This window comes from Homalodisca vitripennis, chromosome 3 (assembly GCF_021130785.1).
Source record: "Homalodisca vitripennis isolate AUS2020 chromosome 3, UT_GWSS_2.1, whole genome shotgun sequence".
Taxonomy (NCBI): Eukaryota; Metazoa; Arthropoda; class Insecta; order Hemiptera; family Cicadellidae; genus Homalodisca; species Homalodisca vitripennis.
In genome coordinates, this window is record NC_060209.1 from 176,364,623 (window position 1) to 176,379,290 (window position 14,668).

The 14,668-nt window shown below is 32.7% G+C and overlaps 1 protein-coding gene across 1 annotated transcript in view; it reads right to left on the reverse strand.

Moving 5' to 3' along the window:
• The window catches only part of LOC124358487 (lipase 1-like), a 31,807-nt gene that overhangs the window by 10,438 nt on the left and 6,701 nt on the right, over nt 1-14,668 (reverse strand). Inside the window, exons 2-5 of the mRNA XM_046810780.1 lie at nt 13,452-13,566; nt 9,872-10,115; nt 3,565-3,649; nt 516-683 (exon numbers count right to left, since the gene is read on the reverse strand). Of these exons, the coding sequence (XP_046666736.1) occupies nt 516-683; nt 3,565-3,649; nt 9,872-10,115; nt 13,452-13,566 (612 nt within the window). The remainder of the gene's footprint in view (nt 1-515; nt 684-3,564; nt 3,650-9,871; nt 10,116-13,451; nt 13,567-14,668) is intronic.

Genomic DNA, 14,668 nt, shown 5'->3' on the forward strand with positions numbered 1-14,668 from the left:
ACGTTTTCAATTAGTTTTATAATTCATTTTATCCTAAGATTATTTATTTAAATATAATTATACATCCCTGAAATTACCCTACCACAGAATCTTTTATGAATGTTAATTAGTAGAAATTAATTAAATATACTTTAAACTGAGATAATTAGTAAAAATGATAAAGTGTTATAGAAATAATCTATATTTTGAATACGAAAAAGAGATAAGCACAATAAAACAATAGTGTTTCTGGTTTATCGATTTCATTTTCACCTATAAACCAGCTGATCCCACTATCGGTGCCCACAACAGTGGTGGTCAATGCTAGTGGTTAATGGCTGGATTAGTGGAAAAGCCGATTTGAAAACTCAGAACAACAAAACATCCGCAGTTTGAAATTAATTTCTATTACTTTACATAATTTTAAATTTTAAAAACACATTACGCATTATGTAAATCTTATTTTATTTATTCTATGGTTATATGCATTCCATGGTGTATGGTTATATGTATTATATGTACTCTACTCGACTGACTATACCTACAACTGAGAATACTTACCATAGGTCTAGCCAACAGGTCGTTATCTCCATAGTGTAGAGATACAGGAACTGAGACCTTGGACAGGTTGTACAGCGGTGGAGTTGTGCTATTGTACAGAATAATATTCCTTTCAGCCCCGTAGTCGTATCGCTGGAACTGATCTAAAAGTAAACAAATATACCGATAACAATGACAATATTAGATCAGCGATAATTCTGCTTGTATATATTCTGATATCGACCGAATAACCGCGCGCCTACTAAAATTTAACAAAAGCGTTTTTGTTATTGCCTTATTTACATTATTAGACTTTCAAACTTCATTCAACGCCTAGGAATTTGTTGATATTATTCTCTACATTTGTTGACTAAGGATTTTAAGTAGAGCTGATTAGATAATGCATCATAATAGTCCATTTTCTACTTGCAAATATTCATTTTGAAGTATAGTTAATGTAAAATTAATATATTAAACATTATTAAGAGTGTTTCTATAAAATATACTAAAGTGTTAAAATTGTTTACCTTATTATCCTCATGTAACATTACCGTACTTTTTGACTGCCAAATTCCATCTGGTGGTAAAATATATACTACAAAAATAAGATTATACAAAGAAATATGAATAAATTTGTTATTTATCTCGGCGAATACTTATTTTTAAATAAAAAAGAAATAAAAAATATAACATAGTTGGGCTTTGATTTTTTTAGCATTTAAAACAAGTTATGCGCGCTTTTCCTACGAATAATCAGTAGTGAACAAAATAGCAAAACTGAAGTGAATATCTAACTATTACTCTAGATTGCGCCCGTGAAGAATTAAAAACATCTAATGCATTGTAAATATTATGTTAATATTGTAATCCAACCTTGATAAACAAAGCGGTAAGTGTTTTCACACAAAGTACTTTTATCTGGTGGTCCTCCTTGATACTGTGATACGGCATTTTAACAGTGGCTTAAGCAAAAACAGAGAAATGGACACTAACATGTCTCAACGATTCACTTTTTTCTCAGATTGAACTCTGAAAAACTACTCTAATGCAAAATTTTACAAACGATTATTTTGTAATATTGCACGGACTTAATGAGGATTTCCCCCTAGACTATAATAAGTGTCTTATTCCTTAATTTATAAATGTATATATATATATATATATATATGTATAAATGTATATAATACATACAAATACATATATATATATTCATATATGTATATATATACATATATTTTCCTCAACGAGACAACATAGCAAACTCACCTATGCCACTGGAAATATCTTAGACAGAGATTAAATTTCAAGAGCAAGATGTAGGTGACTTTTGACCGAAGTAGATTTCAGAGAGCTACGTGCGTATGTAGTTTATTTGATCAAGTTAATAAGGCCAAATAAATTGTGGCACTGTAAGTGAATTTAAACGGCTGGAATTAGACTCCTTTTGACCGAGATAGCCTTCTCAGTCCTACTTCTGTATTTCTTCATTGGGACTACAAGATAAAACTCCCATCCGGAAACACATCCCAAGGGTTACAGTAAACTTTTTAACCGAGTGATTTCTGAAACCTAACTATTTCTATTTTCTTGATCGTGGGAACAAAGTAAACTCGGCTGAATTGTCGGAAATATAATTATTTCGAACCAGAAATGCCTGTCCGGTTAAACTATGATCCTCTTAACCATGAACAATGCAATAACATGTCCATGATGTATGTCTACTTACGTTTGAAAAACTCCAATATCCCCTTTTTATAATACATTATAAGTGATTTAAATAAGTACTATAACTAGTTCGATTTGGAAAACTACGTATGAGGCCGGGTAACTGCTAGGTTTTTAATAAAATAATATTATATTATGTTCAAGTGTGGTAAACAAAACACATAATTTGTTTTAGTAGTGCTAAGACAAAATCTTGCGATTACAAAGTGCACTTTAATTAAAAGCTCTCTGAAGAAAAACAAGTTAATTAACATAAGAGCAAAACCTTTATTTCTTTATTTACCTTAAAACGGTTTAAGTTTGGTGGTTAACTCATTTATTACTTGTACGTGCAATGATTTTTCCTGACTTTAATGCAAATAAAAACTCTAATTTTATTGTGTAAATAGATTATTATATTATGATTCGTAAAATATATTTATCAAGGAAGATTATTAACGAACCAAAAATAGCAATACTACAAAAATTTTAGTACATTACCTCTGTTATTGAAACAGATTACGGCCTATTTAACTCCCAGGCAAACTCATTTGTGGGGCCTGGGAGTGAAGTTCTTAGCGAGCCAAAGGCGATTACATATATACTCGTATAATAAACAGGGTATCTTTGTTTAATCAGCTATAAAAAACTGTTGTAAAACTGTATAAAGCGCTTGAGTCAAACTCAAAAGCTTTATTTTCCTTAGATAAAATATGCGGTTGGTGATTACATAAGCGATAAACTACTTGTTACGTGACTGTGACCTTGACCAAGTTACTCTGTTCCCGTCACCAAATGCAGATTTAAATAGCGCATCATCATCACAGATATAATTATTATCGATTACTGAACAGGTAATCACAACAGTGTCGGGTATCGCTTTGTGTTTGTTATTTATTTTATTAAGTACGTAATCAATTCACAATTGTGACTTATTTGTTTGTTTTTTAGGTTTATTTATTATGGCTGTAATGGAATACGAAGTAAGATAATTTTTATTTTTAGAACTAAACTATTTTATTCTAACAACTATCTCCTAGAGTTATTGACTGATTTTACACCTGAGTTTGGTAACTAAACCTATTCCAGTTCATTTTAAATAACCCAGTAGTTAGCTATTTTCATCCCATAAATATTAAATTAGTTCGTACCAATATTTTTATTTACAAAATCAATGTATTTATAATACAGAAAGCTAACTTTGAATTTTGTCATAAGTAAAAAATATTAAATTCTACAACTAAAGAAAATGTATCATGCGTAGCCTACTTCATATTAATATTCAAATTGTGTGAAACTGACTATGTAATTATTTTTGCATAAGTTTTTAATTTCACTTACTTGATTTTATTTCCTGAGCGTAATGCACCAACGTCTTGGTTGTTGCTCCAGCCGGAACATGCCCCAGAATCATCGGTAAGAGATTCTAAAATGAAAAAGTGTGGATACAATTTTATGTTACAAAAATAATAAACATACCAAAGCGAGTTCTCCATAACAACATAAGCAATCGTTTAATAATGCCTCGACTTTAAAGCGCTTTCTACGAAGACCGACATATTTCATAAAAAACTTCGTTTACTGCAAAAATTTACAGACGTTTTTGTGAATATGAAAAGTTTTTGTTTGTTGAAAATATTTATTGATACCACTTGAGCTCATCTTTTGGCTCGAGTTATCAATTTTCTGATCTTTATTCCACGAGATATGTTAGAGATAATAATAATAAAGAATAAAAGAACAAAATAGTGCGTGAATGTTTTTTGTAACATCAGACGTGAAATATTTATAAATGTAACGACTGAATTTTATGACATTCCGGGATATTGCTTGGCAGTCACTTTGAAATTTTAATTTATAAAATATGTGTTCACATTATAAAGCACCATTTGGCTGAAAACGTTAAAAATCCTTACTAAGAATAAAATTAAAATAGTCTCGTAAAAGCTTATTTAGTAGCGATATGCGAATGGTATTTAAATCTGAAACTAAAAAGCACTTAGAAATTTGATTATGGAAAATTATTGTAACTCGGGAACCTTCGATATGAGATCGTATTTGAGTTTGAAAGCTTTTGAACTTGTTCAGATGTACTTCAAAAACCCAGGACCAGTATTACCACCAAACCCAAACTTTTCCAATGAATGGAGTCCAGTATGTCTGGTTGAGTACCAAATGCCACACTATTATAAAGCGTGGCACACTATTATTTCGTTTTCTATGGTCAGTGTTCTATCGTCAAAGGTACATTTTGTATAGCATGATATGTAAACATACGTATTTGACTAAACATTACATAGTTACATAACGTCTATACTTATTATACTTTGGTTTTACACTCATGTCTTGCCACGTTTTTATATCAGATGGTGACTATGTTTCAGTTGACTATAAGACAAGGATCTGAGAAAATCCCTCATTGTATTTAATCCTTAAAGGAGCTTTGAAAAATTGCTTCCGGGGTGGTAGGATTTTAAGGATGGGTAAGATCCTTACCATCAGGTAAGGGCCGCCGAATCATGTCAAGATCCCATAAGGAGTAATAGTGGCCTCTAGGCTATTATCTCAGTCATGTACCCTTGGATGAAAAGGGAAGATAACTCTGTTCCAACTTTCAGTCAAAGCGGTTAAGGGAGGGTACTCTCTCATGTTTTGGCTAGCAACTGCAATTAATGCTAAGCGCCAACTCCAAAGGTCATCTTCAACAGTAAATTAGGTCTACTGATCATTCTTTTTAAGCCAATGTGTTTACATTTACTGCTAGTATTGTGCCGCTCTTGAAATCCATGGGGTTTCACACATGTAAGTAGCACATTGGATTTTGCAGTATCCAGTGTAGGAACAAGTGGAAGATATATTGTAAGCCAGGTAAAAGTGAACTCTAAAAAATTTCGGTAATTTCGGTCACAAAAAAAAACACATCTAACCATAGCGTGACATAATGTGACTATGTTACTTGGGAAAAGTGGTCCCAACTTAATAATATTAGCACTACGGGTGAAAATATAATTAGAAGATAAACAGCCTATCAAAAATAGAAAATCATAAAATCCAAATCAAATCTTAAAGTGTAAAAATAGATTTAAAATTTATTGTTTCAATACTAAAAATGGATCTCACTCGAGTGTAGAGTACGTGAGGCTGATTATCCTTCCATGTCTAATACTAAATTAGATTGTAAAGTTGAAGACGAGCTGTAAATTGTGAGTTTACAGACCATTACGCTGCATCATCTGTTGTACCTAAAATACCATCACTTCTACAAAATTTCCCCTGTTACAGCTCATTTACGGCATCGTAAAGTTAAGACATGTCTATAGCGTATTTTATAGAACCTTTCTGCCTATATATAAATAATATCAACAACTATAATATATCACATCACAATTAATGGTTAATGAGATTAAATAAAATTAAAGTTCGTGACATCAAATGGATCTAGTACTCCTAATCAAAGTGCGAGAATTATTTCACCCAACATGCAACATGCATGCTTCCTATACTTCTATACAGAAAAATCAAATGCAACTATGCTATGATTTTTATTTAAGAGCTCTGTAAAATGGAATTAAATAAATGGACGAGAAGGGATATGTGACGTACTTCATTCTGTCACCTGTGGTTGTCGTTTTACACCGTGTGACAACGTATTTTACACTGGCCATCAAGATCTATAACAGCTATTTTAACACATTTTAAATGGATCTATTTTACTATAAAACTTGTTAAGGAACTATTTTATAAGTATTTTATGATACTTAATCACATTCATTATTACCTGAATTTAACAAATGAAATAACACAACAAAATTTCTCTACCTATAAGGACTACAGTTTCCTTCTCGACATTTATTCGATCATAGAATTTAATATAATGTAAGCGGCGAGCAGTTACAAAAGCACGAAGCGAACTGAGATATAGTGAAATCTCAGTACTCAATATGATATAATTGAAATAAATTAGATAATATTTTACCTCATCGAATTGCTCGGGATCATGTCCGCAAATAAGAAAAAGGTAGTTTTCACAAATTTTCTCAAGTTTTTTTATGATACTTAATCACGTACATTGTTACCTGAATCTAGCAAATGAAGTAACACAACAAAATCCCTCTACCTATAAGGACTATAGTTTCCTTCTTGACATTTATTTGATTATGGAATTTAATACTTTAAGAAATATAATGCCAGCAGTGAGTAGTTACAAAAGTATGAAACGACCTCTGTTTACTTTTTGCTACAGAATTTGTTTACTACAGACAAATCTCAGTACTCAATAAGACATAATTGAAATCAATTGGATAATATTTTACCTCATCGAATTGCTCGGGATCATGTCCGCAAATAAGGGAAAGGTAGTTTTCACAAATTCTATCTTCAAATCTGAAAGCTTCGCAGGAATATCTGAAGATGTAATTGATAAAGGCGTTTCTTGGCAATAATTCTCCATTACCGAAGAAATCTTCAATCCTCTGGAAATTCCAAAACAAACATTTAATTTATTTCAAAGTATTAAGTTACAAAGGCTTCCATTTTAGAATAAGCATTTAAAACATGACAACCATACCAAACACCCTTGTCAATATCGCTGTTATTAAACTAAAAATGTCTGTCACAATACTAGTCGTATAAAATATTAGGCATTCCGTCTCTCACAGGGGCAAACAAAGACGACACTGTTTTGTATCAATTCGCTGGTTCGTAATGTGATATGATGAAGTTTTTGGACACTTTATACATACCACACTTAATTTTGGTATAATTTCTATTTTTTGGCTACAGCAAAAACTATGAAAAAACCGCTCATTGAACTTGTTCCTATTAGGAACTTTGCGTTGCTTTTGAAGTAATATGATATTCAGGATGGGTAAGGTTAGGGATTAGAAGTCACCACCTGTCGAGATCCACAGGATAACAGGCACTATCTCAAACATATCATCTTGGAAAAAGGGAAGGATAACGCTTTTCCAGCCTCTTCCGGTTAAAGCGCAGCTGGTATCCAACCTCCCGCATATTTAGGGTTTAAAAAGCCTTTAACACCGAGGAAGCCCCAACTTCACCAGTTATCCTCCGCTTATTGACCTATTACATACCCTTTGGTGTCCTGAAGCGGACACAGATATTAGCGGACATACAGAACCTTCTAAGAAACGTCGCAGCTTAGCGATCCAAGAAGAGTCTGGATCAATGTGACATTTGGGCAATTAGGCAGTTTCTGAGATGTATGAATCACTTTAGTGTACAGACTATCCAGCTAGTTCCTACATTGTTATTAGTTTAGGATTTTTTCTATAGCGTATCTGAATAATCAATGAGTGCTCTGAATATGTACTTTATGACAACTAATTAAGCAATACAATTCTAATGACTATGAACCTTATTGCTCAATTAATGTTTTACATATATATTGGATATTAATTTTATATCATACCATATTATTTTTATACCATTATAGTAATACGAAATATTATACAGCATCGAGACCAAACTATCTCAAGATGGTAATTGCAATGCTGTTGTGAAAATGGTTACAAACTGAATGTAATATTTAAAGAGAATTATAATTTAACAACGTTTATACAATTACCTACGACCCGTTCCTTATTGTGCTGTGTATATTGCAGTTAGCTACCAACATCAAACACTACGAAGAACTTTCATTATTCCACAAATATTTTAGCTTTACTCTATTCATTAGTCTTCTTCATTTAATTTTCTCTAAGTAGAGTAAAGCCTCCCAAAAGAATCGTTTTACTGAATATCTATCTCAAATACACACTCAAAAATAGTAAATACTTCGTCATTTAATAAACAAATCATTCAAACAGCCAAAAGGAGAATTTTGGAATTAACTCTATCAAACACTGCAGAGGATTCCTCGTCAAACTTAAGAGGATAAATAATAATAGTTCATGCACCTCACGCGCATACATGATCCAAGCTTTAAACTCACGTTTCACTCATAAGTGTGGTTTCAAAAATCGCTCCTCCGTCATTGGTGTTTTGTGGCAGCTAGCCGATAGATAATAAGTTCATAATTTAACAAATCATGGAATGAAGTAATTAATATATACTGTACACTTTAAAAGGGGGTTTTGCCTATACTTTTCATTCGCGTTTTTTGCGTTTACAACAAACCAAGAAAATATAAGTTTTACCTCAGGAAATTTGTATTTTCTGTTCAGAAATAACCATGATTAAAATAAGTACACTTAAAATACTAATCATATTTTGTCTGGAAAAACAACATTATTTATTATATTGTTATACTCTACGTTATTCAAATGAGAGATAACATCAGATCACTGATTTACTTGATTTTCAAATTCTACCTATCATGATTTGTATGCACTTTGGTAGGATAATAGTTAAGACGAAAACAATCGAAATAAATTGAGCTATCTGGATAATATTATAAATTAAATAGCTTAATCGAGTACTGAGCTTTAATGCCGTAGATAAGGATATTGGTTATAAAAATTATTATAAAATTTATTTCATAAAATGTCTTAGATTATGTCAATTAATCCGATAGTGACACGTTGCTTTACCGTGGTGCAATTCTCGAGCGGATTCGCCATTGTTAATTGAGTAAAGTTGTGGGTATGTTTACAAAGTATGATTCACAACAGCTCATCAGATGTACTCACATGGTTGCCAACTTTATATCCGGTTTCATATTGATCAACAGTCTTTAATTTTTCTACAGAGAATATATAAAAGAGCTTAGTCTCAATAAGTACAGTTTTTTGTATAAAATAATATTAAAAGTGTTAACGAAACCTTGTCATGCTGTTCACTATACTTTTTGACACTCGCCCTCTGGATACGAGGTAACGAAGTGAAGGAGTTTATAAGAATAGTTTGTAAGGAGCTAAAACTTGGTTTTTCACAGGTTATTACAGTATATGCAAAATCATTTAGTGTTTCCGGTGTTATGAGAGATTTACAAACTCAACTAATTACAAGATGACTAAATATTAGTTAAGTTCGGTAGAGTTGAATTTTAAATGATACTAAACAAATGTCCCTTTACATACATTTTGCACTAATGACTTCACGTATACCAGTATTTGTATGTTTGTTTTTTGTTAATTTTGAAAAGAGCATGTACCATATTCAACAAAACAGTTACGAAAAACTAAAAATACAAAACTTTGGTCTGCATTTTTCCGAGATACACAAACATTCACAGATTTCCGAGATACACACGATTGATGCCGATATTTATTTTAGGGAAATTCTCCGTCGCCCTACCTCATCACGTCAACAGGACCAACTCTGGACCTCCTTTTCCACATCCGTAACCATCTCATCATGTCAAAGTTCAAGAAGCGAAGGGGACTGGTGGCGTGGCCCGTAGGCGACAGGGGCGAGGACCGCCATGTAACGCACTTTAGCGTTGTAACATATGACCATTAAAATACGTTATTATAATCCTATTCAAGCATGGATCTACAAAAGATGTCCATCACCTCAAAAGACTGAGCGTACGGAGCCATATTAGCGAAGGGGGCTGGTGGTGTGGCCCATGTAGGCGACAGAGGCTAGGGCCGCCATGTATCGCACTTTAGCGTTGTAACATATGACCATGGAAATACGTTACTATATCCCTACTGAACATGGATCTACAAAATTTGTTGATCACCTCGAAAGACTGAGCGTACGGAGCCAGGTAGCGAAGAGGACTGGTGGTGTGGCCCATGTAGGCCACAGGGGCGAGGGCCGCCATGTAAAGCACTTTAGCGTTGTATTCCGGCCTGGAGCTGCACAGCACGAAGAACATGGTGGTGCCCATGGAGTGGCCGATGTAGAGGATCTGCTGGTGACCAGTCACTTGCAGTATGTAGCCTATCACCGCCGGGAGGTCGTAGCGACCCATCTCGTCCCAGCTGTGGGGTTACAATGACATGAGTTGAAATAGTAACTATTATAAATGATGGGACATGAAAGACGTGTTTGCTACTTATCCTGTCAGTAGCAGAATAAATAGCAATAAGTATTATTTTAACACTAGCTGAACAGGTTTTCAATACAGAGATACGTTTTCAATCACAGTGCTTCAAGATGAACTTGAATAGATTTTTCTGGAACTGATCATTCTCCTTCATCATCCTTACATATTTTATTTTTAGGTCGTCCCAGACGATCCTCGGGGTTCCAACCGAACATTTACTATAGCAATTCATAATTGAAGTTAAAACTGTTTATAATACGGTTGTGGATACGTTGAATGTTTACGCAAAGTAGTTGGTTTGCTAACCTGAATCAATAAAGGTGAATAATATTACATACTTGGAATCGCTTGTTGATAAACATTGACTGATCGTTTTACAAATAGTAATTACATTTAATGTGTATCGGTAAACAAGAAAATACAGTTAATTTGTAAATATATTTTCTGAAACACGTGTCAATTATAAAAGACTAGCTGTTTCCCGCGGCTTCGCACGCTTTACGTAAACCTTGGCCATGTATTTGCATTTCTGGTTCAAGTGCATTATATTTCTAACACCGATGTAGAGTTTACCTTCACAGAGTCACGATCAAGAAAATCTGTATGCTTATTATATAGCCATTATACACGTACATGTATTTTATTATAAAGCGGTCTAACAATCAAGCTTTACGATCAACCATATATTTATCATAAAGACAAACATATATTTAAACTTAGTGCCTTCAAATAGTCTTTGGCAAATTAATATACGTAACTGTCTCGTAATTGCAGTTTATAATGTGCAGGCGCTTTGAAAACTTTTATATTTTGCAGCGCCACCTCGTGGTGAGTTTTATAAATTAGTATAGCATATAAACTTTCTCAGCCGAAAAGTACATATACTTTCGAATTTTCATAATTATCGGTCAAATAGTGTACGATTCCATAAAGGACAAACACACAAACATTCATTTATATATAATCATTGTTGCAAATTATTGTTTCTGGATTAATGTAATTAAAATATTGTGTTACGTTTTAAGTGTTCTCTTAATAATACGAAATCCGTGTTCTCTGAAATCCGTAGGCTTGTGAAACAGAATTGTAAAACAACAACGACCGCGATACTTGTGGTTATAAACAACAGTAAGTGAGATAGGTTCAGTTTTAAGTTATAAATCTTAATTGGATGTAATGGATTTCTTAAAGAAGAAAATAAATCGTGATTCGCGTTTCAATGGCTTTCTTTTAATAACACTTGTGAAATATTGACTTGTGTTCTATTGTGAAAAATCTGGTAATATCTGGAATTGAACTAGCTTCCACTACAAGTAGGTTTTGTGAACACAGCTCACTTTTGTAGAAAAAAAGCAATTAAATTCCATAAAACTAAGGAAATTAAAGGTCTCCATTATAGCATACCTGTCATCAAAAATGCTAGTTAAATACTATATTGAAGTTGTATACGACTATCTTATACTAGTAAATAAAGTGAACAGTGTATTATAACTGATTAAATGTTTGAAAGAAGATAGAGAAAAAGTGAACATTTAAACTCTCCATACTTAATATAAATATCAGGACTGAACATTGTTCATTATTAAAACTTAGTGATTTCATGTGAAAGAAACAAGGAGATGTAACTTTGTATTAGTTTTTTAATATGGTTAACTTGCATTATATCATAAATATAGCAACATTATGGCTTAGCATAAGTACACAATGAACAGACGTTACTTCCAAAGTGGATTGTCCAAATATAACCTATTGTGTTGGGTATTATTCAGTGTTGTATTTATGATAAACGTAGTTTCCACAGCACTAAAACTATTACATTTTATTCCCGTGTAACATTATAACCCTAAATGCTTATGAAACTTGAATTCATTAAACTGTACACAATAACAATATAAATACTAGAATATGAAGATGGATGAATGAATAGCAAAACGAAATAAGAGAGGAAAATTAGTGAAAATACTGTTATCGTGGTGTACGTTCACACCTCTTAATTTGCTAACATTCCCGTGTGAATCTGGTATTTACATTCTTTCTTTTATTTTGTTCATACCTAAATGAAACCGTGGTATTTTTTTGTTACCTTTTAGATGGTTTTAAATTATTTATATATCGCACTGTGCTGCTATATACAAATCTTTATGTCATCACGATTAAACATGGAGTTGTATAGAGTTGTACAAGTGAATAACAAGTTCAAGTTCATTGTTGGAGCCAATAGTATTGAATGGGATGGAGTGGAAGGCCTGAAACCATATTCTAATATTCTAGAATTCTATTCTGTAGTTCTCTTGACCTGACACTTCAATAAACAATACATTATGTTTCAATCAAAGACATGGTTTTTTTCAAATGTTTTTAAAAGCTTAAAAAGTTCTTAATTTTGAATAATAGAATATCTAGAATTCGAACATCCATCATGAATGGATGGATTATAAAAAGAATTGGTACAAATATTCAATAACTTTTAGTTTGTAGTTTACTTAGTGTGCGCCTTAGAACTTAAGGAGTTGGTTTTCTACGCAGCAGTCCTGATGGCCAGGGATTCCATGGACAAGGAACCAAGGACATTCTATGGAATAAATGTTGATCCCCTATAATTGTTGATAGTCCTATCGTTGAAGAGATACGGCCATACACTGTTTCTTCAAAATTCCACTTTATACCTAATGAATGCCTTGACTTAACATAGAATTAGTAATGGAAGTCCTTTGTAACATATGTTAGCAGGTAGTAGTATGAGAGCGCATCTGGTTCTAAGAGGATGGAGCTCCGGGGCTGAAAATGTTTGCCCTCAACAATCCTAGGCGTCTTAGAACTGAAATTTCCCCAAAGTGAACATGGCAACTTTACATAATAAATATAGTATCTCAAGTTGTTGAAAAAGCAAAGGACCGTAAATGGTGGAAATATATTCTAAATCGTTAGGTCGTTGATAATTGAGATAATAGTAGAATTTTGAATCAAACAATTACTAAAAAACAAAAGAGAAAACCTTTTAAAAGAAATTTCATAAAAACTGACAACACTCTTATCAGCAATGTGTGTATGAGTTGATTAAAATGAACACGTCTCTCTCAAATACACCCACTCCCAAATACAAACGCAATCAAACTTGAATAAGCATGAATAGCATTGATATTTAAGTTAATATTCCAGAATTAATTTTGTCATTTGGTTTCCTGGATAAAACAAACGCTTAGTGTTACCTTGTGAACGATTAGTGTCCACTTAAAATTAATTAAAATTAAAATAGAATCAAGAAACTCACGTCCAGTTCCAGAAATTTGGGTCATCCGGATGCAACGTCTCGTGAGCCTTTGAGTAGATATTCCCGCGGGGGTTTCCCATCCATACGTCGTAACCCTGGTCAGCCAGCAGATAACCTGAAAAGAGAGTTTCTTAGTATACCTGTTCATAAGTCTTTACAGTCTACTATAATTTAACCTTAATGATTTTCAGCAACTATAAATTAATAATATCTGTAAAAGTGGGGGTAACCAGTATAATGTAATATTTGGATTTATTTTCTTAACAATTAACTGTAACAATAATTAAAATTCCAGTTATTGGATATAGATTCATGCCACACTATTCGTTTCAATTATCACCTCTTACATATTAAATCATAAATTCTTACAGCAAACCTCGTTGGGAATATTGGAAAATATTTCTTTCAATGTCTCCCGTAATTGATATGTTAAGCTTGGATTTTGCTGTCTGCTTGCTTTGGTAATGGGTCTGCTTCTTCCCAATATTTCGGGAGAAAATTGAGATGTTTTACAAACCGTTTTACAGATTATTCGTCAATAGCTACTAGCGATGTAATTTGTCTTGCCTTCATAATACGGCTTCACTGTGTTGGAACTAAAATTGACGAAAATAAAATGAAATACTTTCAGTAATATGTCTGATTTACAGATAAGATAATTGCCAGTTAAAAGATAACAAGCTCCACTTATGTAGATATAAAATCTGCGCGTCCATGAGAATTTCTTTGTCAGGTAAAGATCATGTGCTATCTAATTTATCTGCCATACATATTCAAATATAATAACTCAAACATATATAGTAACAATATAATAAATATCAAACATAATCCAAGGGTTTAAACTTTTCTGTGGTAAAAAATCGGTAAAGGCACTGGATTTCGTAACTGGAATCGAGTCGGCCGTTTCACAGTTATCTGAGGAAAAGGGAGAGTGAATCGGGTTTTTATGTACCAATGTCATGCACAATTTTCACTGCAACATTACATAACATTAAAATAGGAAGCTCCATTAATTTCAGTAACATTTGAACTGATTTAGACAAAAGTGGAGGAACACTAAATCCATAATGAACATCAATCGATAAATCAATTTTACTACTCTCACATAAAGGGCACACACACATAACAGGCTACGATGTAATATAATGTAATTAATTATATTACATTCGTATATCATATTATACATTATTTCAGCATTTTAATTGTTAAGAGGTTTA